Below are 24,505 nucleotides of genomic sequence, written 5' to 3' on the forward strand. Positions count from 1 at the left end.
TGCTTGGTATGGGGGATTCTTGCTACGAAGAAAGGTTGGTTAAACTGGGTTTCTTTTCATTGGAATACAGGAGGTTGTGGGGCAACCTGAAAGAAGTTTACAAGGTTGTGAACGACATGGATAGAGTGAAAAATAAGAGGCATTTTCACAATTGTAAAGGGGACTTGGGAGCTTCCCTGAATCTGGCCTCTGTGAGAAAGCAATTTTTCATTAATCTTTGATTCAGATCGGAAGAGACACACTGTTTACAGTGAAATACAGCATTTTTTGTTACAATAATTAATACAATGTGGTCACTGTGTCCTTCCCTCTTACTCTGTATACCTAATCCTAAGAGACATCTGCACTATAATGTGCATTCCTATGGACGGCCCCAGGTTCCCATGATTTTATGGTGTTTACCAGATATTATAATCTCTGGACCTTGATCTTCCAATGCATCCTGTTCATTTGCATTCCAAAGTTACTGGCTCTGCTCCTTTTGGATCTGTCTCAGGCTTGCTTATCTCTAAGGACAGCTTAAATTCAATTATTCATTATATTTCCCACTATCCCAATTATGTGTAAAAATATAAAAGACAGTTTTAACTGCTTGATATAAGATTTGTAATATTGATTTGTTCTAAAATTATGCAGGTACTTCTGTTAGCACTTTGTAATTATTGGGCTGCGAACAATCTGTTTTGTTCAGGGTGTAAGAGAAGGCATTTCTTGAGACTAACTTTCACACCTGTGTTTTAGTTTTTTTTCCCTAATGTTTGTAGTATACTTTGGTTATATGTGTGTCTGTCCTTTATGTTGAAAACTGCTACTATGCTTATCTGAAAGACCTTTAACTAGAACCTATTTCATAATATTGCGAGTAACTTCAAGGAAACAACTATTCACTACAAAATAACTTCAGCTGTTGTCTTTATTGCTGCTTAGGGAGTCAATCTGGCTGGTGCATGGGTTGAGACTTGCACCTGGTGTTATTCATTTACTGGGACAGCCATCTTTTCATTTAATAAAGCTAGGATCATTCAGTTGTCTATGTTTAGGCATCCTCTTATCAAAACTATCTTGGATAGGGGCCCCCTTGCTGACCTTGGAGTAGTCCTGTTCAAAGGTACCATTATGTTTCACTTTGTAAGCAGGCTGTTTAGTTTTGCTTATTTTTCCCTTGGCCATTTTATGTCATCATGCTGGAGGAGGCTGTTTCAGTCTATCTAACTCTTGGCCATTTTGTGTAAGCAGCTGGAAATGTGTTGCTGGAAAAGCGCAGCAGGTCAGGCAGCATCCAGGGAACAGGAGAATCGACGTTTCGGGCATAAGCCCTTCTTCAGCTTATGCCCGAAACGTCGATTCTCCTGCTCCCTGGATGCTGCCTGACCTGCGCTTTTCCAGCAACACATTTCCAGCTCTGATCTCCAGCATCTGCAGACCTCACTTTCTCCCCATTTTGTGTAAGCAGTCATGGGCCGTTTTGATGTAAGCAGGTACAGGCCACCCCTACAGTTCACCACCAAATATTTTCATATATGTAAATGATGAAAAGCAATGGACGCAGCACCAATCCTTGTGGCGCACAGCTAACAGGCCTCCAGTCTGAAAGAAACCCTCCACCATCACTCTGTTTTCTACCCTCAAGCCAGTTCTGTATCCACTGGATAGTTCTAGTATTCCATGTAATCTAATGGAGTTAACCAGTCTATCATGTGAAGCCTTGTCAAATACTTTGTAGAAGGAGTTATAGATTTTGGGCTATAGCATCATTGAGGAGAAAGTGGAAACCAGCACGGAGTTGTGAAATCAGCCATGTTGAATGGCAGAGCAAAATGGCTGAATTCCTCCTCCTACTTTTCCTATGTTTCACACTTTTGAAATCACTCAGAAACTGATCCCTTTGCATTATTCAGTTCCATGACTCTGTTATGCAACCCCTACACTTTTTAACTATCCTCAAACTACCAACCAAGTCTTTTGGCTTCTTCCAATAAATATAGTCAGTTCTTCTATAACGCAATGGTTGGTTTCTTGTGCAACCCCACAGTATAGAAAAATCGCCCTTTAGAAATAGTGCTTTGTGTTGGTAATGTAATAAATAGCATTGCAGTCAACACACATTTAAAAAGTTTGTGCTGTAGAAACAGCGTCCCCAGTTCATCAGTTGTGCTACAGTGAATTCAGGTTGACAAAATGTGCATTATAACAGAAATCTGTATCAGAAATGCTCTTTTCTAAATATAGAATGTATTAGCAAAACATCCTGTATTTTGCTGACTTAAAATTTTAAAGAGCACATTCAAATATGAATTGTACCATTCCCAAACAGACAAGTAATTAGAGACTCATTGAATCAGTAGTAAAAGTGTTTGTTTATTGCCGAACACGCAATCTGTGAGCCTGCCCTATTGAGCAGCATTTTAAAATATACAGGCAGTCCCAGGGTTGTGATTGGGTTCCGTTTTGGAGTCAGTGTGAAAGTCGGAACATAGAACCATGTTCATACAGCAAGTGTGTGTATGTCTGCTCTTGAATATTACATCTGTATGAGGCAGCATCATAACCCCTTGAAATCCTTAAAACGTTACTTGGGAAAATACTGTCTGGCCTGCTGTGTTTTTCCAGCACCACATTTTTCAACTCTGGTCTCCAGCATCTGCAGTCCTCACTTTTTCTCCTAAAATACTGTATACACAAAAGAAAACATGATACAATTTATTATACTCAAAATGGCTATACCAAGCATTTTAAAATAGTACATCATTTCACCACCTATGGTAACCAGTACCTTTTTTAAAAAATTCATGCCAGAATTTTAAAACATACCAATCAGTGTTGAGTTACAAAAAGATCCATCTCCATTTGCATGCCTTCTATAGACTCTATTTAAAAATCAACAAAACAAAATCCTTAAGTGGTGGTTTGTTTGTCTGAGGTTGGAAGGCTTTGTTTCTAGCTCAGTTATTTTTTGCAATAGCTTAAATATGAGAACTCATTGCGCTGTTTGTAATTTCCACTTAAAATTTCATGGTCTGTACTTCAAGTAAGCTAATTTGGGGAATTGTGCAAAATAATCTGCAGATCACAATGACATACCAATGTATTTTCATATTCCTACAGTGTATTTGAACATGCTGTGTTAGCTGCAGGGACTGACTTTCGCTCAGACAGACTTTGGGAAACTTACATCAACTGGGAAAATGACCGGGGAAATCTGGAAGAAGTGACTACAATTTATGATCGGATTCTTGGTATTCCAACGCAGCTTTACAGTCATCACTTCCAAAGGTACACTAGAAAATCCAAAACAAAATATTTTTTTCCACACACTTTTATGGTTTGGTTCAAATCTTGCTTATTGTTGAAAATCTTATTCTCAAAGTTTGAGTGAAGTTTGGAATTGATGTGACAAAATCTCAAAACAATTGATTATGGAAATATGAAATTAAGTGGTTAAGTATAGAGTGAGAAAACGTGTTTTTGTCAAGTTGTTTAAGGAAGTTCGTTCACTGGTTGACTGGGACAGATTCCATCTTGTATGATGTCTGTACATTGGTGAATTAGTGTTAAGATTTTTATTGTTGTATTTTATTGGGCAATTCATGAGTATTTTAACTATTCCACAGTTAAAACCATTCTTGACTTTCAAACTACCCTGTTTCCTGACCAATAACCTCTGGAAAAATCAATGAAATGAAACTCAAAAATTGTGCTGACCTTGGAATATTTTTAAATTCTCCATATTCTTAGTAAATTAAAAGTTGTAATAGTTTATTTTTATTTTTGTGCAGAAATTCTACTACAGTCAACAAAGGATTAAATGTGAAATTCTCAATAAACTGAATCTTCAGGGTAGGAAAATTCCAATAGTGTATCCCAATATTTTGTATTATAAACTGGAATTTTCTTTCCTAACTCTTTGTCTGGTAATGAATGACTCATTAATCTACTATTTTACACGAAGTATGAATAATTCTACTGTTTTTCAGGTTCAAAGATCATGTTCAGAATCACTTGCCTAAAGATATAATCTCTTCAGAGGATTTTATTAAACTACGTCAAGAGCTGGCATCCACAAATGAACATTTTGATAATGTTACTCCAGGAAATGATCTAACAGCTGGAATTGATATAAATGATCCTGCTCAGGTAATGTAGACTATATATAAATTATGATTATATATGAATCCTGTAGTGATTCTAGCGTTAAAAATTTATTCTCTACTTCAATATGCAGTCACATGAACATCATAGTTGATTCAGGTGATAGGTTTCTTTAACTTTACTAACTGGGGTTTTGAAAAGCATAGTTCTAACTGTTTTATTTCTAATCTAATCTGATGTCTTATGCTACGGCATTGAGATGTATTTTGACCTGGCTTTTGTTTTTGATAGAAGGTTTTAAGGCAGAGGTTCCAAGCTGTCTATTGAAAATTCATAAAGTAAACAGCTGGTGAAGCCTTAGTTTTCTTATTAAAGTTGGGACAATAGAAGCAGCTTGAATGAATGGGTGTAATCAAGCTCCCAGAAAACCAGAATATTTGCTTGTAGCTTTCAGCAATTGTTGCAGAGATCTCAGCAGGTTTTGGAAACTACAGTACATTTCTCCCTGTTACACTTTCTCAGAATTTTCTCTTAGTGTTTTGCTGCTGCTGGAGTTGCATTTGAGACTGTGTTTTTCTGAATTTGCCTTTGTCAAGGGTGTGTTTATGACATATTACTATATTGGAACAGTTAATTAGTAATAAGTTACTGGATCTATTAATTAGTTAATCATTATGATAGAGTTACGGCTAAGCTAATCTTTTTCTTCTGTTCTTATAGTATATGAATAAAGTGCCTTGCTTGACAATACGTTTAACCAATCAAATTGCATTTGGAATGCAACACCTTATGCTTACATTTAAAATAAATAAAATCTAGTGTCTACGCTACTTTAAAATATTTGGAGGGGGGTTTGGTCTGGTCTGTAAGTCTATTGAGTTAGTGGCATGATTAGCCCTCACTAATGGGTAAAGCCCATTGGGTCTGACTTGTCATTGTATGGCCATGATTGATCAGGTCATTCAGTTTCTTGACAGAAAATTAGATTTAATAAACTTTTTTGTTTGAAGTGTTACCAGGGCATAAACTGGAAAGAGTGCAAAGAAGATTTAAGAGGATCTTGTCAGGACTCAGGCCTGAGTAGGACTTTATTCCTTGGAATGTAGGGGAGTGAGGGGTGACTTTATTGAGGTGTATAAAATCATGGTAGATGTCGATAATATGAATGCATATAGACTTTTTTCCCCCCCAAGGGTGGAGAATTGAATATGAGAGGGCATTGTTTTAAGGTGAGGGGGGGAAAGATTTAAGAAGAACCTGAGGGCCAACATCTTCATACGAGAGTGGTGCATATATGGAATGGGCTGCCAGGAAAGTGGTTGAGGCAGATACATTTTAAAAAAAACATTTAGATAGGCACATGGGTGGGAAGGGTTTAAAGGGATATGGACCAAATGCAGGCAATTGGACCTGGCTGAGTGGACACCATGGTCAGCATGGACTAGTTTGGGCTGAAGGGCCTGTTTCCATGCTGTATTACTCTATAACTAATGAAGCCTAATGATTTTGTGGTGTATGTAAATTTCCAAAAGGTATTCAACATATTTCTGCAAAACAGATTTAAACAAAGTTAGAGCTCATGGAATAAAAAAGATGGTAGCAATGTGGGTATGAAAGTAATTGGTTCAGTGACAGGAAACTAACTGTTAGAAGTGATTTTTTTTTTGGTATGGAGGAAGGTTCTCTGGGTCAGTGCTAGGACTTCTGCATTTCCTTAAGAAATTATCTAGACCTTGGGTGTACTGGGGGCAAGTTAAAATTGTGAGCAACAAAAAAAATCTGAAAGCATTGTAAATTGAGGACACTGTAGAATTTCAAAGGAATACTGACAAGAGTGGGATTGATAAGTGGCAGATTAAGTTCTCCAGTCAGATCTTCTATAATATGATAGTTGCATTCTTGTGCAACCCCACATTATTAGAAATGCTGCGCTTTAGAAACCGTGCTTAGTGTTGGTGCTGTAATCGCCTTACAGCCAACACACATTTTAAGTTTGCACTTTAGAAACAGTGTCCCCATTTCATCATTCACATTACAACAAATTTGTGTTATTGAAGCTTGAGTTATAAGAATTGCGTAGGAGTATGCTTAAGAAGGAAATCAGGAAGGCAGAAAGGGGACATAGCTTTGGCAAATAGTGTTAAGGAGAATCCAAAGGGATTTTACAAGTACATTAAGCACAAAAGGGTAACGAGGGAGAGAATAGGACCCCTCAAAGATCAGCAAGGCAGCCTATGTGTAGACGCAGGACATGGGTGAGATACTAAACGAGTATTTTGCATAAGTGTTTACTATGGAGAAGGACAAGGAAGATATGGAAAAGGGAAAATAGATGGTGACATCTTAAAATGTCCATATTACAGAGGAGAAATCCCCAGGACCTGATCAGGTGTACCTTGGAACTCCTGCAGGAAGCTAGGGAAGTGATTGCTGGGCCCCTTGCGGAGATATTTGTATTATCGATAAGAGTGGAGGTTGGCAAATGTAGTGCCACTATTTAAGAAAGGTGGTAAGGAAAAGCCAACAAACTTTAACCAGTGTGCCTGACATCGGTGGTGGGGAATCCTGAGGGGCAGACTTTGCTTTTACTTGGAAAGGCAAGGACTGATTAGGGATAGTCAACATGGCTTTGTGGATGGGAAATCATGTCTCACTTCTTCAAAAAGCTCAAACTAGTAACGAAGAGGATTGATAGAGGCAGAGTGCTGGACATGATCTGTATGGACTTCAGTATGGCATTTGACAGGGTTCCTTCTGGTAGACTGATTAGCAAAGTTAGATCACGTGGCATACAGGGAGAACTAGCCATTTGGTTACAGAACTGGCTCAAAGGTAGAAGACAGGGTGGTGGTGGAGGGTTGTTTTTCAGATGGGAGGCCTGTGACCAGTGGAGTGCCACAAGGATCGGTGCTGGGTCCCCTACCTTTCTTCATTTTATATAAATGATTTGGGTGTGAGCATAAGAGGTAAGGGTCTGTTTCCATGCTTTACATCTCTGACATCAAACTTGGAGGTGTAGTGGACAGCGAAGAAGGTTACCTCCGATTACAACAGATCTTGATCAGATGGGCCAATGGGCTGAGAAGTGCAGATGGAGTTTAATTTAGATAAATATTTTGGGAAAGCAAATCAGGGCAGAACTTGTACACTTAATGGTACGATCCTGGGGGAGTGTTGCTGAACAAAGAGGCCTTGGCGTGCAGGTCCGTCATTCCTTGAAATTGGATTTGCAGACAGGTAAGATAGTGAAGAAGGTGTTTGGTATGCTTTGCTTTCTTAGTCAGTGCATTGAGTATAGAAGTTGTGAGGTTATGTTGTGGCTGTACAACACATTGGTTAGGCCACTTTTGTAATATTGTGTGCAATTCTAGCCACCTTCCTATTGGAAGGATGTTGTGAAACTTGAAAGGGTTCAGAAAAGATTTGCAAGGACGTTGCCAGGGTTGGCGAGTTTGAGCTATAGGGAGAGCCAAATAGGCTAGGGCTGTTTTCCCTGGAGCATCGGAGGCTAGGGGTAATCTTATTGAGGTTTATAAAATGATGAGGGGCATGGATAGCATAAATAGAAGAGTTCTATTCTCTGGTGTGGGGGAAATCCAGAACTGGAGGGCATAGGTTTAGGGTGAGAACGGAAAGATATAAAAGGGACCTAAGGAGCAACTTTTTCATGCAAAGAGTAGTGAGTGTATGGAATGAGCTGCCAGAGGAAGTGGTGGAGACTTGTACAATTAGAGTATTTTAAAAGGCATCTGGATGGGTATATGACTGGCAAGGGTTTAGAGGGATATGGACCAAGGCCTGGCAAATTGAGCTAAATTAATTTAGGATATCTGGTATCTTTTCCATGCTGTACATCTCTGACTCTATGACCTTTATTTGAAGACACAGCACTGTCTACATTTTAGTAGAAAGATTGTAGCGAGTGGTATAAACTGAAAAGAATAGCTGGAGCATAGACACCAGGGTGTATGTGCATAAGTTATTCAAGTTGGCAGGAGAAATGAGGGAGCAGTTATCCAATATAGAGTATCCAGGCTTTCTTAGTAGCAGCGTAAAGAACATGAGCAAAGTGGTTATGCTGGACTTGCATAAGATACTTGTTGGACCTCCTTTTTGAGTATTATGTATAGTTATGGCAGCACACTTTAAAAAGGATGTGAATGCATTGGTGAGTGTGCTGAAACAGTTCTATGGGTGAGAAAATTCAGTTATAAAAATAAATGAAAAGTTAGGACTATTTTTGTTGGAGAAGAGATGGCTAAGGAGATTTGCAAGTTTTCAAAATTGAGGTGTTTGGATAGAGAGAAACTGTTGCTATTTGTAAAAGGATTGAGGTTGAAGGATACAGATTTGTAATTTGTTAAAAGACAAATATCTCAAGAAGCTTATTGTAAGTAGTTAAGATCTGGTATGCAAGTGTGGTGGAGGCAATTTCAGTCAAGGTGGTCGAGGAGAGTGGGTAATTGTTCCTCTTCAAATGTGTAGGGTTATGGGAAGAAGGTAGGTGAATGACACTAATTCATAATGCTAATTTGCAGAGCTGGTGCAGATGTAATGGATCAAATATGCTGCATCGATCCTATGAGAAGGAAAAGTAGATTCGTTGAATTAGTAATTTGACCTTCACTGAAGAAAACATACAAAATATTAACTGGAATGGCACCTTAAAATAAGTTGTAGAGAGGCATTTATTAGGTTTAATATTTATAAGCAACAATGTGGAGCAAGTTATTGGGTTTAAGATTTTCATAGCTCACCCTAGTATGTCTAGAGTAAATGTGAAAAATTTGCAGATGTTGTTTTAATTGTCTGTTGCTCTTTAGATTCAGAAATTCTGCATTTGGACTGGAAAATTAAATGGTACTGATATTACTTAAAGTGAGCAAAAAACAATTAAGGCACAAAGTTTTGTGACTTATTTTCTGTAAACCTAAGTTAGCAAAGAGCCATTGTTAACCATAAGCTGTAGAGGTAAAAGATAAAAATAGTTCTGTGCTTCAGAATGTGTGGTGGTGACGTTTATCATGAATTTCTATGCCGACTTGTGAAGAGTGAAAGATGTGAGTAGATTAACTTCGTCAGTGTGCACTTACATAGTGGCTTTCATAAATTGGTGTCAATAGTAGTCATGATTTGCAGATGTTGGTGTTGGACTGGGGTGTACAAAGTTAAAAATCACAACATCAAGTTGTTGTCCAACAGGTTTAATTGGAAGCACACTAGCTTTCGGAGCGTCGCTCCTTCATCAGGTGATAGTCACCTGATGAAGGAGCGACCCTCCGAAAGCTAGTGTGCTTCCAATTAAACCTGTTGGACTATAACGTGGTGTTGTGTGATTTTTAACTTCATAAATTGGGAGGCTTTCAAGGCCCACATTCCTTCTCCAAGGAATAGAATACTTTTTACCTTTTTTCTTTCTTCCATGTATACAAGTAAGGATTTAAAAGTGCAATATTTGCAATTCATACCTTTGCAAGTCAGATCATGAAGATTCCGGGTCTTCTAAATTGTAGTTTCTCTGACATTCTAAGTATCGAGGAATGTTTGAAAATGTGTATGATTGCTATGATTCGGTATGCATTTAAATTTTATGGTATCGTCCCTTTGCATAAAATTTTCTCACTTCCAGTAATAATTTGATCATGCAGAACTTGAGTATTGCTGAAAAACTCATCTTGTCAACTTGTCACCTTGCACTCATCAGGACAGTTCGTAAGCATACCAGTTCAAAAGGAATCATTTAAAATATGTAAGTGGCGAGTGCTGATTTGTTAGCAATTGGACTCTGAATACCGTGCTGTGGAGGATGCACCCATTAATGCTAATTCACAGTTAACTCTTAGGTTTTGTATTTATACTGGGGAGGTTGACTGTGAACCAGCAAATGGCTGTCACCTGTTTTGAGTTGAAATAGGTGCAGTATGTGTTAATGTGTTCTTTTATGCTGACAACAAGCAGGCCTTTTCCTCAACTGATGCTCCTAAATTGATTGTCTGCATAATTCTTCACATTGGAAAATATTTGCTAGATATTCCTGTTACATAACCACAGACAGCCATTGTTGGATACTTGAGTTTCGCAAAAGCAGTCTGGTTGAGTATACTCCACATTTTATGAACTGTCGAAGGGATATGCTCCTTGGCATCACGCCAGCACTGAAATTCATGTTCTGCATCACTTATTTGTATTATAAGCAATACATCTTTTTGGCTTCGAAGCAGCATCCTGTTGGTAGTGAACATCATTTGCGTGAAACTACACACTAGAAGTGTAAAATACCTAACTTCATCTGTTGTTGAGACACTTTCAGGGTAATCTGAGGTGCACTGGACCCCTTTTCGAGATGGAGTGATCAACGTAGGGCCTTGTATGAGTTTGCGTGATATAGAGTGAGGAATTACCTAATCGCGATAGCTTTAATCGAGTGGGACAGCCTTGAAACCGATCAAATTTGTTGTTGATTTTGTTTCATCAAGTTTGCACGGTGAACAAATAGCTTGAGCCTTATTTGTGAAGTTGCTAATAAGGCCAACCTTTAGCATGGTGAACTGTCTGAATCCTGGTGTGCATTCTGACCAGTGAAGATAGTTTTAAGGTAGACACCTGGCTTTCTGTAGTATAAATTTGTGCTAATTGAGTTTGTCATTCATCGATTGAACAAAACTAAAAGACTGGGGGTCAGGCAGCTTCCGAGGAGCAGGAAAATCGACATTTCGGGCAAAAGCCGTCCTGATGAAGGGCTTTTGCCTGAAACGTCGATTTTCCTGCTCCTGATGCTGCCTGACCAGCTGTGCTTTTCCAGCTCCACTCTAATCTAGACTGCGATTTCCAGCATCTGCAGTCCTCACTTTTGCCAAAACTAAAAGACATAGAGTTTATCAATGGACTCCTTCCTCCGTAGAAAAGCGTTTATATAAGAGAATTAACTACAAAAATGTCATACCAAATATTCAAGCCAAAACTTCATCGAATTTGATATAAAACATTGCTTCGGTTTGCAAAGACTGAAAGAAAGCAAAATTTAAAATATAATGCATAAAAGAAAAATAGATTAGCCACGTCTATCTAGCTTTATCACTTTGACACCAGTACACAGGAGTATTTTGTGACAACGGGGGTCGTCTGCAAAGAGATATAACTTTTGTGATTGGGCAAAAAAGAAGGGTATAATGTGGCAAAATGTGAAATTGTCCAATTTGGCAGATAGAAATGAGAAGCAGCACGTTATTTGTAGGGATTACAGAACTTGGCAGCTCATTGGGATCTGGGTGTATTGGCACATGAATTGCAAAAGATAAATACAATGAGTTCTGATATAATGCAATAGTGCCGTTACCATGCAATCCAGTTTTATAAGAAAATCTCCTAATAGCAGTGTTGTTTAAACTAATAGGGCCAGATTCACTTTATAGCCAGTACAGGTAAGGAAAGTTTGTATTCTACAAACAATGGTCTAAATTCTTCAATTGCGTTATAGCCAATTCACATTGAGGAAACCCTTGTTATATAGTACTTGTCTGTACACAAGTGTGGCACATGTGAAAGCAATGAACCTTTTTTATTGCAATGGGAAAGGAATATAAAAGTAGGTTGTAATAATTGGTGAGACCACATGGTTAGTGTGCACTTTTGGTTCCTGAAAGATAACCATTGCATTCAAAAGTATTGTATTATTTCCTGTCGTTTTGAAGAGGAATTGCCCAAATGTAGTGCTTTTATAAATAAGGAACTTTTCTAAATGCTCATGGCCATATCTTGAGCTTTGGATAATGCATGAAAAAGCTAACTTTTAAAATATTACATGCCCGCATCCAACACTCATTCATCATAGGCACAAATGCCCAATGAGAAAGGTAACAAAATAAGTTAAAGATTGAATACAATCAAAAGAAGTGGATGCAGTGTAACAGTGGTAAGTCTGACGATTGGGAGCAATTTACATCACAAAAAGGGCGACCACGAAACTGACTATGAATGCAAACTCATGAGCAACAAAGGTGCACTAAAAGTTTCTTTTAAATATATTTAAAGCTAAATATTAGATCGAACAAAACTCCTCCATTAGAGATGGAGACACTAAAATTTATCGCCTTGGAGAAAGAGGCAGACACTCTCTCAGAAATATGAGGCAATCAAGGGACTGAGCAACTGAAAGAAATTAATTAAAGTTTCCTGGAACAAATTAACATATTCCCAGTGTGTTGAAGGAGATGGCTATAGAGTTAGTGGATGTATATCCTGAATTCTTTACATTCTGAAAAGGTTTCTGCAGACTGGAAAGCAACAAATCTAAACCCACTATTTGCAAAAGAAGGGAGTGGGAAAATGGCCAAGTGCAGAGCTCTTAGTTTGATGTTGGGTTAGTAGGAAAACGTTAGAATTTACAATAAAGAATATAACAACTGGACACTTTAAAAATGGTTCAATTGGGCAGAGTCAACATGAACATGTGAAAGAGAAATCACTTCTGACAAACATTTTCAAGGTTTTTTGACTATTTTCTATGTTTCAATATTTAACAAGCATTGAAATTAATGTGGAGAAAGAAAGGAAATAAAAATAAATGGGAAAAAAACTGGAATTTTTTTTCCAATTCCAAAAGCTAACCCTATTAGCGAGTGAGATGGAGAAATACTAAAATTAGAGGCAAAACAATCCACTACTCTGCAGCTGGGAGAATTTGAGGATACAAGATGATAACCGTATGGCTCAACGAGGACCTGGAGGAAGGAACCATCAGCCTGGGAGACTAGCAGTTCAACGTGCATGGAGTATTTTACAATAATCCAGGCAACTATTGAAGTCTAAAGCATGGCGATCAAAATTTAGTTACTACTGTGCATGTGTTAAACATATTGAAATTTATCAGCCATGCTACATCAAAAATGAAGGTTAGAAATATAACCTTAGGAGCAGACTTTTCAGCATATCAAGCTGCTTCGCTATTTAATTACAAAATGGTTGATCGCCTGCCTCAAAGCTAATTTCTGCATGCAATCTCTATATTTCTTGATGTCATTATTCACCAGAAGGTATAAATGTCTATCCCTGACATGCTCAACAATTAAGCCATGATTGCTGTCTGGGGTAGAGAATTCCCAAGACTCACCACCCTCAGTGAAAAAATTCCCCCTTATCTGAGTCTTATACATTGCTGTCACCTGGTCCTAACCTCACCAGCCAGGGGAGCATGTTATCCATTTCTACCCCATGTGCATATCATAAGTGTGGGTGAGGTTGTATCTTCAAAACATTTAAGAGAATGCACGTCCAGCTTCTCCATTTCTAATAATAAGATCCCACTATCCCAGGCATCAATCTGGTAAATGTTTGAGCTGTACGTTACACAAGACCATGAGAACCTTTTTCCACGTATGGAGTCAGCTATTACGAGGGGGCACAGCTTTAAATTAAGGGGTGTAGGTATAGGACAGATGTTAGGGGTAGATTCTTTACTCAGCGAGTCGTGAGTTCACGGAATGCCCTGCCAGTAGCAGTGGTGGACTCTCCCTCTTTATGGGCATTTAAACGGGCATTGGATAGGCATATGGAGGAGAGTGGGATAGTGTAGGTTAGGTGAGCTTGGATCGGCGCAACATCGAGGGCCAAAGGGCCTGTACTGCGCTGTATTTTTCTATGTTCTCTTTTTCTAAGTGTGATCTCACAAGGTGCTACACACTTGCAGCAAGACATTTTTACTTTTATACTCCCACTGGTGCAGTGAAGGCCTTTTAGTGAGACACGACCAACACTTCCCAATCACACCTTTTTAGAAAAATACCAAATAAATAACTTCACATCTTTTCACATGATATTCTAATATGGCTCCCCGGAACAGCTTGCGGGAAATCAAGCCTCAGTATTTCTGGAGTTAAAGATGTTAAAATATGCACTCAAAATTCCCCAATTTACCTGATTTTCAGACCCAAAAAGCAGAGACCATGTTTATATCCTTACACGAATTACTATTTATTACAAAGTAACCAGACTCTGGCTACATGTTGAGAGACAATGTGTTTTAGGTTATTTTACTCCGTCACCAGCTCGCTTAAACCCATTAATATCAGGTTTCCATTCATTCATTCATAACCCTTTACTAATCTGTTGTTTACCAAAACACACTTTTATTCATTCATTTACATGCATTTTGTAGTATATTTTACTATTACAACATAGACCAAAATTAAAACCTCCCTTTCACCATAAACCCTTACCAGGCCTATTTCTACATCAGAAACTACCCCCGAACAGGTGTCAATATCGTAAACAATACCGTCCCCTTCAAGTCTCCATGAAAGATAATATTAATCAGCCCTTACCAAAAGTTTCTCGAATCTGGAACACCAAACATTTTCCCCAATTAGTACGTACTTGGGCCATTATCCCCTTAAGAAACGAACAGTCAAAAATGTGAAATTGCATGAATGAATGAAACGCTCACTGGCAAATAGTGAACCCAGCTGCGGTAATCAGTTGAATAACCTCTCTTCTTTTATTTCGAACAGGTACAATTTCTAATTTAAAGCATATAGGTCTAGTATTTTTACTAACATTTACTAACTTTTATAAAACAAAAGGACTAACATGTCTTAATTATGCAAGCAGACCTGACAGATGTTCTTAATCCAATCAGAAGTAGCAGCCAGCATTTAGCACATAGTCATAGAGATGTACAACAGATGGGACCTTATCGAAAGCCTTCTGAACGTCCAAGTAAACCGCATCCACAAGCGACTCCTTGTCATGTCTATAGTTACAACCTCCAAGTTCCCAGAGATTTATCAAGTTCTGTTTTATTTATTAGATAGAAACCTGGAATGAGCAGTTTATCTTACAAGGAAAAGTTGAATAGATTGGGCTTGATTCCACTGGAATTGAGAAAAATGAAGGGTAATTTGATTAGTGTATAAGATCCCTGAATAGTGGTGGTAAGGTGATTGTGGAAGATGTTTCTTCTTTAGAGTGAGTGCTAAGGTAGAGGACACTTTAAAAGTTAGGCATCACCCTTTTAAGGAGGAGGTATTTTTCTGAGGACTTTGAGTTTGGAACTCTGCCACAAAAGGCAGTGGAGGTGAGGTCATTTGAATTATTTTTAAAGGTAAAGGTAGATTCTTGTTAGGCAGGGAAATCATACTCCATTGGAGTAGATGGGAATCTGGAAGTTATACACAAACTGGTTGACCGTTGTTTAATTGAATGGCGGAGCTACCTGTCAGTCAAGGAAAAACGGAGGGAATTGGTAGAGTGGCAAGTGTGGAAACAGGTAAGCTGTCTACCTGACTGATGATCTTTACTCTTGCACAGTGCCATTACCATGCTCCTGGGTTCCTCTATGCACATAGTGACCTGTTGAAGAATAGCTTGCTGTATTGCAATGGAAGCCGAGGAATCATTTATCAACAGTGGTCACCTCTAAGCTTCCAGGCCAGCAGTCTGTGCTGTGTTCGAAGTTTTCTGATTCGTTGAGCAAGCTTCCATCTTACTGGCCTTCATAAGTGATCTGACTGCTGAACCCAATCTCCACTGTAAAGGAGGGGTGGCACGGTGGATCAGTAATGAGCACTGCTGCCTCAGCGCCAGGGTCCAGGTTCGATTCCAGCCTTTGGCAACTGTCTGTGTGGAGGTTGCATATTCTCCCCGTGTCTGCGTGAGTTTCCTCCGGGTGCTCAGGTTGCCTTCCATAGTCCAAAGATGTTAAGTGAATTGCCCATGCTAAATTGCCCAGAGTGTTCAGGGATGGTTAGGTGCATTAGTCAGGGATAAATATAGGGTAGGGAGAATGGATCTGAGTGGGCTACTCTTCAGAAGGTCCATCTGGACTTATTGGGCTGAACTGCCTGTTTCCTAACTGTAGAAATTCTATTCTGTATTATTCTATTCATACTCTGCAACACACCCTTCCCAGTCAAGATGATTGTTTCTAAATCTAATTGGCCTCAAATTAGCATTCGGTTTCATCATCCATCATTGTTTTCCATGCAAGTCCTTTGGACGTTAATGGGTAATTTTGTGCCTACTGGAGCATTTAAATTCTGAAATGAAATTCTCTCCCTTGTGCCTGTGCTGGAATTCAAATTTTGCATTGCAGTTTGTGGCTTTTTTTTTGTTCTGAAAATTGGTGGTATAGTGGACAGTGAAGATTACAAAAAAATCTTGATCAATTTGGTCAATGGGCTGACTGGTAGGTGGAGTTTAATTTGGATAAATACAAGGTACAGATACAAAATCCTTTATCCGAAATGATCGGGACCAGCTGGTTTTCGGAATTCAAAATTTTTCAGAATAAGTGAGTTTGGTGAAATTTTTAAAAATCTTAGCAGAGGAGCAGCCTCAATCAGTAAAACTGGGCTTGAGAGAGAGGCCTGCCAGTGCTGGGCCACGCCCCCACATGTCTCATCTGTGTGACCCACAGAGTGGGTGACGACTTGGGTTAACTGCATGCCAAACAACCTTATTAATGAGAAAAAAACTTCACAAAAAAAAACCTTCGGATTTTGGATAAAGGATTGTCGACCTGTACTGGATTTTGGTAATACAAACAAGGGCAATACTTATACAATTAATGGTAGGGCCTTGGATATGTTGTAGAATGGACATGTAGGGGTTCTGGTGCATAATTCTTCGGAATTTGCATCACAGAATGGTTAAGGTGTTGAGCAAACTTGCTTTCATTGCTCAGCCCTTTTGTGTAAAGGAGTTGGGATGTCATGTTGAGGTTGTACAGGATATTGGTGAGGCATCTTCTGGAGTACTGAGTACAATTCTGGTTGCCATGTTATAGGAAGGTTATTATTAACTTGGAGAGGGTTCAGAAAAGATTTCCCAGTATGTTACTGGGAATGGAGGGTTTGAGTTATAAGGCGAGGTTGAATGGGCTTGGACTTTTTGCACTGGAGTGTAGGAAATGGAGGGATTGCCTTGGAGGTTTATAAAATGAGGAGCATAGATAAAGTGAATAGCAAGGGGACAACTTTTTCTCATAGACACTGGTTCTGGCAGAATCACCTGCCAGGTGAAGTGGTAGGGGCAGGTACAGTTAGAATATTTAGAAGACATTTGGATAGAGACACGAATAGGAAAGGTTTAGAGGGATACAGGCTAAATGCAGGCAAGTGGGACTAGTTTAGCTTGGGAGCATGGTTGGTGTGAACTAGTTGGACTGAAAAATCCTACAGCATGGAAACAGACTCTGTGATTGTCTTAACATGCTTCCACTATTAATGCCAATTTTCTTCAGATAATTCATCTCACTAGTCCATGCATTTTGGATGTTACTTGTGTTTTTGTGAAGTCAGAACCAAAGTATGTATTTAATTATCTCAACTATAGCTTGTTATTTTTTACTGTAGAGACCTCGTTTGTCTTTAGTAATTCTTTCAAATACTATAGAAGCTATTGCCATTTAATTTGTATGTTCCTATAAACTTACTCTCCTACTCTATTTTCTCCCACTTAATCCTTTTGGCCTTCAAAATTTAAACTTCTCTCAATCCTCCAGTCTTTTTTTTAGCCACTTAGTAAACCCTATTCTTGGATCTAATTGCTCTTTTCCATCACGGTCAGGCTAACTTTCTATTTCTATGCCAGATAAGAATGAACAATTGTTGCATCTCCTATATGTTCTCTTTCGATATTTGCCATTGCCTATCCATCATCGTCACTTCAACAAGACACCAGCTATGCTTGCTTAAAGCTTCCTTTATTTAGATTCAGATTCTCAATCAACTGTCCGTCTTTAATGATTTCTATCATTTAGCGTCACACTTTCCCAAAGGGACTTGCACAACTCAATTAGCAATAATGCTTTCACATTACACAATGCCCAGCCTAGAATGACCTGCTTAGTAGTTGGTTCCTAAACACGCTGATCCAGAAAACCAGCTTGTAAATATTCCAGGAATTCTTTCTCCAGTATTTCCCCCTCTTCTGTGTCCCTACATTTGTCCCATTAGCCCTGCCTTTCAATTCAATTCTTCCCAGCTGCCATCCGAGCAAATACTCCCATATGGACATTTGTTCAGATCTGCCTGATACAATCTGTCCACCTTGTACTGGTCCCACCTTCCCCAGAACCAGTACCAATGGCCCAGGAATCTGAAACACACCACCTTGCAATATCTAGCAACTTAACTGATACCCTTCTATTTATACTCTGCCCACCACATGGGGTGGGCAGCAAATGCTGGTCAGCCAGCAATGCCCATATCCCAAGATTGAATAATAAAAATTAACAATCCTGAGAGAGCTGTGTTTTGAGGTTCTGCTTTTAGCTTCCTTTCTAACTCTCTATATTCTGCATTAAGGATATTATCCATTGTCTTTTGTATGCTTCATTACTTGATAACTCCCTCTTTCAATTTAATTTTAGCTGCTTCTCTTTGGTCTTGTTTCTCTTGTTTTTTGTTTATCTTTTTATCCTTTTTTTTTTGTGAGCATGTCTGTCATTTCTCTTTTTTTTTGGGCTTTTCCACCCAGATCCCAGCGATCATCCTCTCACTCCCTCATTTCTAATTCTTTTCAGTCTCTCCCACTTGCACATTGAATTTCTTTCAAGTTTCAATAAAACAATGAGGCTAGTCTTTCCAAAGTGCTTGTGCTTTCTGTACAGTTGTCCTGTAATACATTTAATTCTGGCTCATGTCTGGGATGTTGAATTATTTTCGTGCTGTTCATATTCCTATTTAGTTTCATCCAAATTAATTACTTTTGTTATCACCTTCTATTTGGTGAGGATTTGATTTTGTTCTTTCAGATTGTCTCTGAAATAGAAAATATGCGTCATAGAATAATTGAAGTTCGTCAGGAAATATATAATCATAATGAGAATGAAGTTAGCAGACGATGGGCTTTTGAAGAAGGGGTAAGTATTAAAAGGAAATTAAATGTGGAAATTCTAAAACGAAAAGTGCTACAAAATGCTATTTGTTTGTAAGATTCATTTTTGCCCAATACAGGCATGAACTTGAGGCAAAACATATCCATAATTTTGTTTCCCTGAAGATATAAGAGAACATAGTCTGTCTATTTTGCAATAATCCCAGATTCTCCCACCTCTCCATGTAATTGGAGTTCTTCATCTCTGGTGTCAGCCTGATAAAACCATCTCTCTACTCCCTCAAAATTGTGCATTTTCTTACTGAAGTATGGTGCCTAGACGTGATCAATTTGAGGTCTTACCAATTATTTTACGACTGTTTAGCATAATATCACATCAATAACCAAGCATTTTCTCAACTCACTCTACCACTTTCAAAAATGTATAATGTTCCTGCACCCTCTTCCAAGTTATCGTCATGTGAATTTACTTTTTAATCGTCCAGACTACCCATCAAGGCAACTGATGAACTTGAATTCAGTTAATAACTCTGGAATAAATCTGGACGATGGAACTATTGTCAATTGTTATAAATTCTCATCTGGTTCACCAATATCCTTTTAAGGAAAGATCCGTTTGCTGGATCTGGCCACCATGTAACTCAACACCTCCTCCAACAATGTAGTTGATTGTTAAATACACCCTGAAACTGCTCAACAAACTAGTCTTGTGTTGAACCACTACAAAGTCTAAGAAATGAAACCAGAATCATAGAATCCCTTCAGTGTGGAAACAGGCTATTGGGCCCATCGAGTCCACACTGATCTTCCAAAGAGGATCCCATCCAGACCTTCACCCCTACCCTATCCCCATAATCCTACATTTCCCAGGGCCAGTTCACCTAACCTGCACCTCTTTGGTCCATCTGACATCAATCTGTGCAGTGAAAACTGCAACAGCAAGCCCAGCCCTTTTGCCACTGTAAAGTTATCCCTTAACTAGGTTCTGGGGAGCACTGTCTCAAGTTAGTCAAGCCACAGCCTGGCATTGTCATACTCTTGGGATTATATCTCGCAGCATCACCCACTGGAGCAAGCCTATCAGGGGATGAATGCAAAGTGGTATGCAGTTTGGAAGAACTTGCCCTGGGCGTCTTCAACATTTGACTCTGGATCTTGTGAAACGTCAAGGCGTCAGGTTAAGCATATGAATTAGAAGCTGGGTTAAGGCATTTGGCGTCTCCATCCTGATCTGCAATTCAAAAATATCATGGGCTAATCTGATTGTGTCCTCTACTGTTGTTGTTCTTGGTCGAGAATCTACCTCTGCCTTAAAAATATTCACTGACCTTGCTTCCACTACTCTGGCGAAGAGCTCCACAGGCTTACACCCTCAGGATAAAATGTCCTTCTCATCCCTTCCCATGGCTGCTGAATCAATACTCCTCATTGAATGTTGTTTTGAGGAAGCATTGAATGAGGCAAGGGCATAAAATGGTTAGGAGACTTCAATGTCTGTCACCCAATTATTGTTTAGTAACTGTTAGCCACTATTTACAGAGCAAGATGAATCCTATGGGAATCATATAGCTAATATGGTGGATCTATAGCAGGTATCGAGGGAATTTAACCAGGGGAGAAAACATTTTTCCTATTCCTCATCAATTTAAAATCTATTTGTGCCAGATGCATCTGTCCATGTTAGAATTAGTAGAAATGACCGCAACGTCCTTGCAGAGACAAAACCATATTTTCACAATGAAGGTATTTTCCATGTTATATGGCCCTACCACTGTGATCTAGGAACAGATCTGACAACTCACTGGTCACTCTTGAGATGCTGTGGGCCATCAACAGGAGTATGCATTCAAGCACTATTTGTAGCTCCATGACCAGCATATCACAATCTCATTACTATAAGCTGGGGTTCTCTCCTGGGTAAATGAGGAGGCCAAGAAGTCATGTCTGGAGCAGCACCAGATATACTGAAAATTAGGTGTCAATGTGGTGAAGCTACAAAGCAGAAATCCTTGCATGCGAAAAAGTGGAGTCAGCATGTGTTTAATAAATGCTAAGTGATCTTGCTTCCAATGGATCAGGTCTAAACTGTGCAATCCTGCTGCTTAAAGCTGTAAAGGATGCTGAACAGGTAAACAGCCAAGAGAAGGAGGTAACTCCACAAAAATCATCATAAATTATAGGATAACCCAGAAAATTGATGCTGAAGACATGCTGAACCACTTAGAAGCACTTCAGCCCAAGGTACTGAATGGTTCATCTATTTCTGCTTCAACCTGTGCTCCAGAACATTAACTGAGCTCTATCTATAACTACAACACTGGTATCTACCCAGCGATGTTGCCAGGTATGTCTTGTCCATGAAAAGCAAGTAAAGCCTGACCCCTCTAATAACTCTGTTATCAACAGAGTGGTGGAAAAGGTTGACAATGCTGTTATGTGGCACTTGGTCAGAAATAACCTCCGCTCGTGTATCGCTTGTGTTCTACCAGAGCAACTCACACCCTAAACTCATTAGTCTTGATTGAAACATGAACAAAAGAGCTAAATTCCAGAGGTGAGGTAGAAGTGACTGCCCTTGATATTAAAACCGTATTTGTTTAAGGGTATGCCAGACATCACTGCAGGAGTTCATCGGGGTAAGACTGAGGGCACTCGTCACTCATCCTACCAGAAGATAGAATGCTTTCTGATTAGAGACAACTGGTGGTAGTTTAACCTGAGGGTTACTATCCCTCTACAGAGGGACAAGGTTGAGAAGATGGGACCTTCATAACACCTTCAGCTAGTGCAAAAATTGAACCTGTGCTGTTGGCATCACAAATCAGCATCTAGCCAACTGAGCTAACTGACCCCCAGCTTTGTCAATGACCTTCCCTCCTTCCCTCAGTCAATGACCATCTCTCAAACAAAATAGAATGTAACCATCTCCCTGTAACATTTAATTATCATAATTTCAACTGAATTACCTCACTATTAACATCCTGGATATTACCATTGGCCAGAAATTGAGCTGGACTGGAAATATAAATGCAATGCCAGAAAAGAAGGGCAGAAGCTAAGAATTTTGAAGCAATTAACTCTGTTTTCTTTGTGGCCATCCATGTGCAAAGCACAAGTCTCGAAGGTGTTGGAAGCTCTGTACTTGTTTGGATGGATACATTTCCAAAACACACTGTCTTGACACCATCAGGTCATGGTAATCAACTTGATGAACACCATATCCACAACCTTCATCATTCACTTCGTTTACCACACCCAATGACAGCAGTGCTTGCCATTTACACGATCCACTACAGCAACATGCCAAAGCTCCTTTGACATGTTCCATGAATTTTACACCAGAACAGACACATGGGATCACAATAGCACGTAGGTTCTATTCCAAACCCCAAATTATTTTTATTTGGAACAAGATTTAAATTGATTTATGTCACTGGATCAAAGTCCTGGAACACCTGTCCTTAATTGAACTGTGGATATACCTGATGAAGGGCTTTTGCCTGAAACGTCGATTTTCCTGCTCCTTGGATGCTGCCTGACCTGCTGTGCTTTTCCAGCACTATTCTAATCTAGACTCTAGTTTACAGCATCTGCAGTCCTTGTTTTTACCTTGTGGATATACCTATCCTAAGAACTGTTGCAGTTCAAGAAAGCGGCTCACCACCAACTTCCCAGTATGTTTGGGGACTGTAGATGGTGGCCTAGCTAGCAATGCTTATATGAATAAATGAAAAGGGTACATGGCCTCTTGATCCTCCCATATATGACTTTATCCTTCCCTTCATTAAAGTACATCTATTTATTTTATTGTCCTGTTATGTGCTATCCTAGTCATGTACTGTATTTTGCAAATTTTGATGTTCTTCTCCTGCTGGGCTATTTGTCCAGATGAGAATTGATTTTTGTCCTTGACCAAGATTGTTATCTTTCACGCCATTGATCTGTAGTTACAAAATTTAATCTTTGCCCCATTCAATAATAGGGAAGTTTTTCAGAACCTCAAGACAGGAAAAATGGTCAAACTTAGCAATAATTTCTGAAAAGCAGTTTACAGTAAATCCAAGTTCTGTCATTGTGTTTTAAGCGAGAAAGGTCAGGTAATGCAGATCGTATCTGATTCTCTTGTCCCATTACTTTTAACATATTTTAATTGCTCATATAATTATACTCTGTGCATTGCTGTATTTCATAAACTTCATTATTAATGGAATTGACAGTTTACTTAAGGCTGCAATTTTAAGTGGGGTGGGGAGGAGCAAAACAATTCAATAACAGTGCCGTGTTTGAACGTTACTCTGACAAAGCACTGGTTATACAATAATTCATGTGGGTTTTGTATTTGAAGGAATTGCAAAGACTCTTGAGAATTTCTTTGAAGAAAAATAACACAAGTCATGAGGTCACATATGACTTTTTAGCAGACAAAAAGATGAGATCAAGAATGGAAATTATAGGTCATTAGTTTGCTGCAGTTTGTCAGGATCAATCTGCACACAATTTTAATCGTACATATTTGAAATCCTTTAAATAGTTTTCATAAAATAAGAAATAATTAGTGGTCTAAGTAGATTATGGGTTTTTATTCAAATGCTAATAAAATTCGCATCAACTTGCAGTAAAGACAAACACACTCAGAATTAAGGGGGAATGAATCTGGGCACAGAGGTGATGGAAGTTAGATGAAAATCTTTGATACAATGCACTAGCATGAACTACCTGATGAAGGAGCAGTGCTCCAAAAGCTTGAACTTCCAAATAAATCTTTTGGACTATAACCTGGTGTTGTAATTTTTAGCTTTAGTCTGATATCCCCATCTTTTGATTTGGAAGGCTGTACCTCGAACAATGCAACACTAGCACTACGGCCTAATTTCAAACATGCCATGAATCCACAGTTTCCTGATACTTGGGCAAGTGATGCCATTAAGCCATGGCTGATGCACTAAATTGTAAAATTCTGAAATATTCCTGATGCAAGCAAAGTCAGATCGAATAACAAATTTAAGACTATACGCACCATTTTGCGTAACAAATTTGAAAATGGTGGAAAAGGTGTGGTTAAAGGATTGCCAGGGATTGCTGGTGAGTTATACTGGTGGAAAAAGACTAGATTTTTTTTTAAGAATGTTAACTTTGAATACATCCACATATCATCTATGATAGAATAAATAAGTTGCCTTCCAGTTTCTGGTTTCAAATTGTGCTAATGAGAAATTTTAATGGCTATTGAAGAATACTTATACAAAATTTAGAATTTGAGCATTTGAATTTTAGCATTTTGAGGTTTTCTGTGGAAGAAATGTCTGATAGAGCACTTATTTTAATTTATTTACCTTCTATGATAGATTAAACGGCCTTACTTTCATGTAAAACCATTGGAGAAAATACAGCTAAAAAACTGGAAAGATTATCTTGACTTTGAGATAGAAAATGGAACTCTTGAACGTGTGGTGGTTTTGTTTGAGAGGTGTCTTGTTGCTTGTGCCCTTTATGAAGACTTCTGGATAAAGGCAAGTAGTATTGGCACCTTAAATGGTATGCTTTTAAACTTGGTATGTAAAGGCCTGAGTCTGTACATTAT

General features: G+C 38.8%; 1 protein-coding gene across 6 annotated transcripts in view; it reads left to right on the top strand.

Moving 5' to 3' along the window:
• Window positions 1–24,505, top strand: part of prpf39 (PRP39 pre-mRNA processing factor 39 homolog (yeast)) — an 88,475-nt gene that overhangs the window by 47,189 nt on the left and 16,781 nt on the right. For all 6 annotated transcript variants that reach the window (XM_043697300.1, XM_043697304.1, XM_043697303.1 and 3 more), the window contains exons 5-8: window positions 3,106–3,273; window positions 3,975–4,134; window positions 18,842–18,949; window positions 24,270–24,434. In XM_043697300.1, coding sequence (XP_043553235.1) covers window positions 3,106–3,273; window positions 3,975–4,134; window positions 18,842–18,949; window positions 24,270–24,434 — 601 coding nt within the window. The remainder of the gene's footprint in view (window positions 1–3,105; window positions 3,274–3,974; window positions 4,135–18,841; window positions 18,950–24,269; window positions 24,435–24,505) is intronic.

Source organism: Chiloscyllium plagiosum, chromosome 10, assembly GCF_004010195.1.
Source record: "Chiloscyllium plagiosum isolate BGI_BamShark_2017 chromosome 10, ASM401019v2, whole genome shotgun sequence".
Lineage (NCBI taxonomy): Eukaryota > Metazoa > Chordata > Chondrichthyes > Orectolobiformes > Hemiscylliidae > Chiloscyllium > Chiloscyllium plagiosum.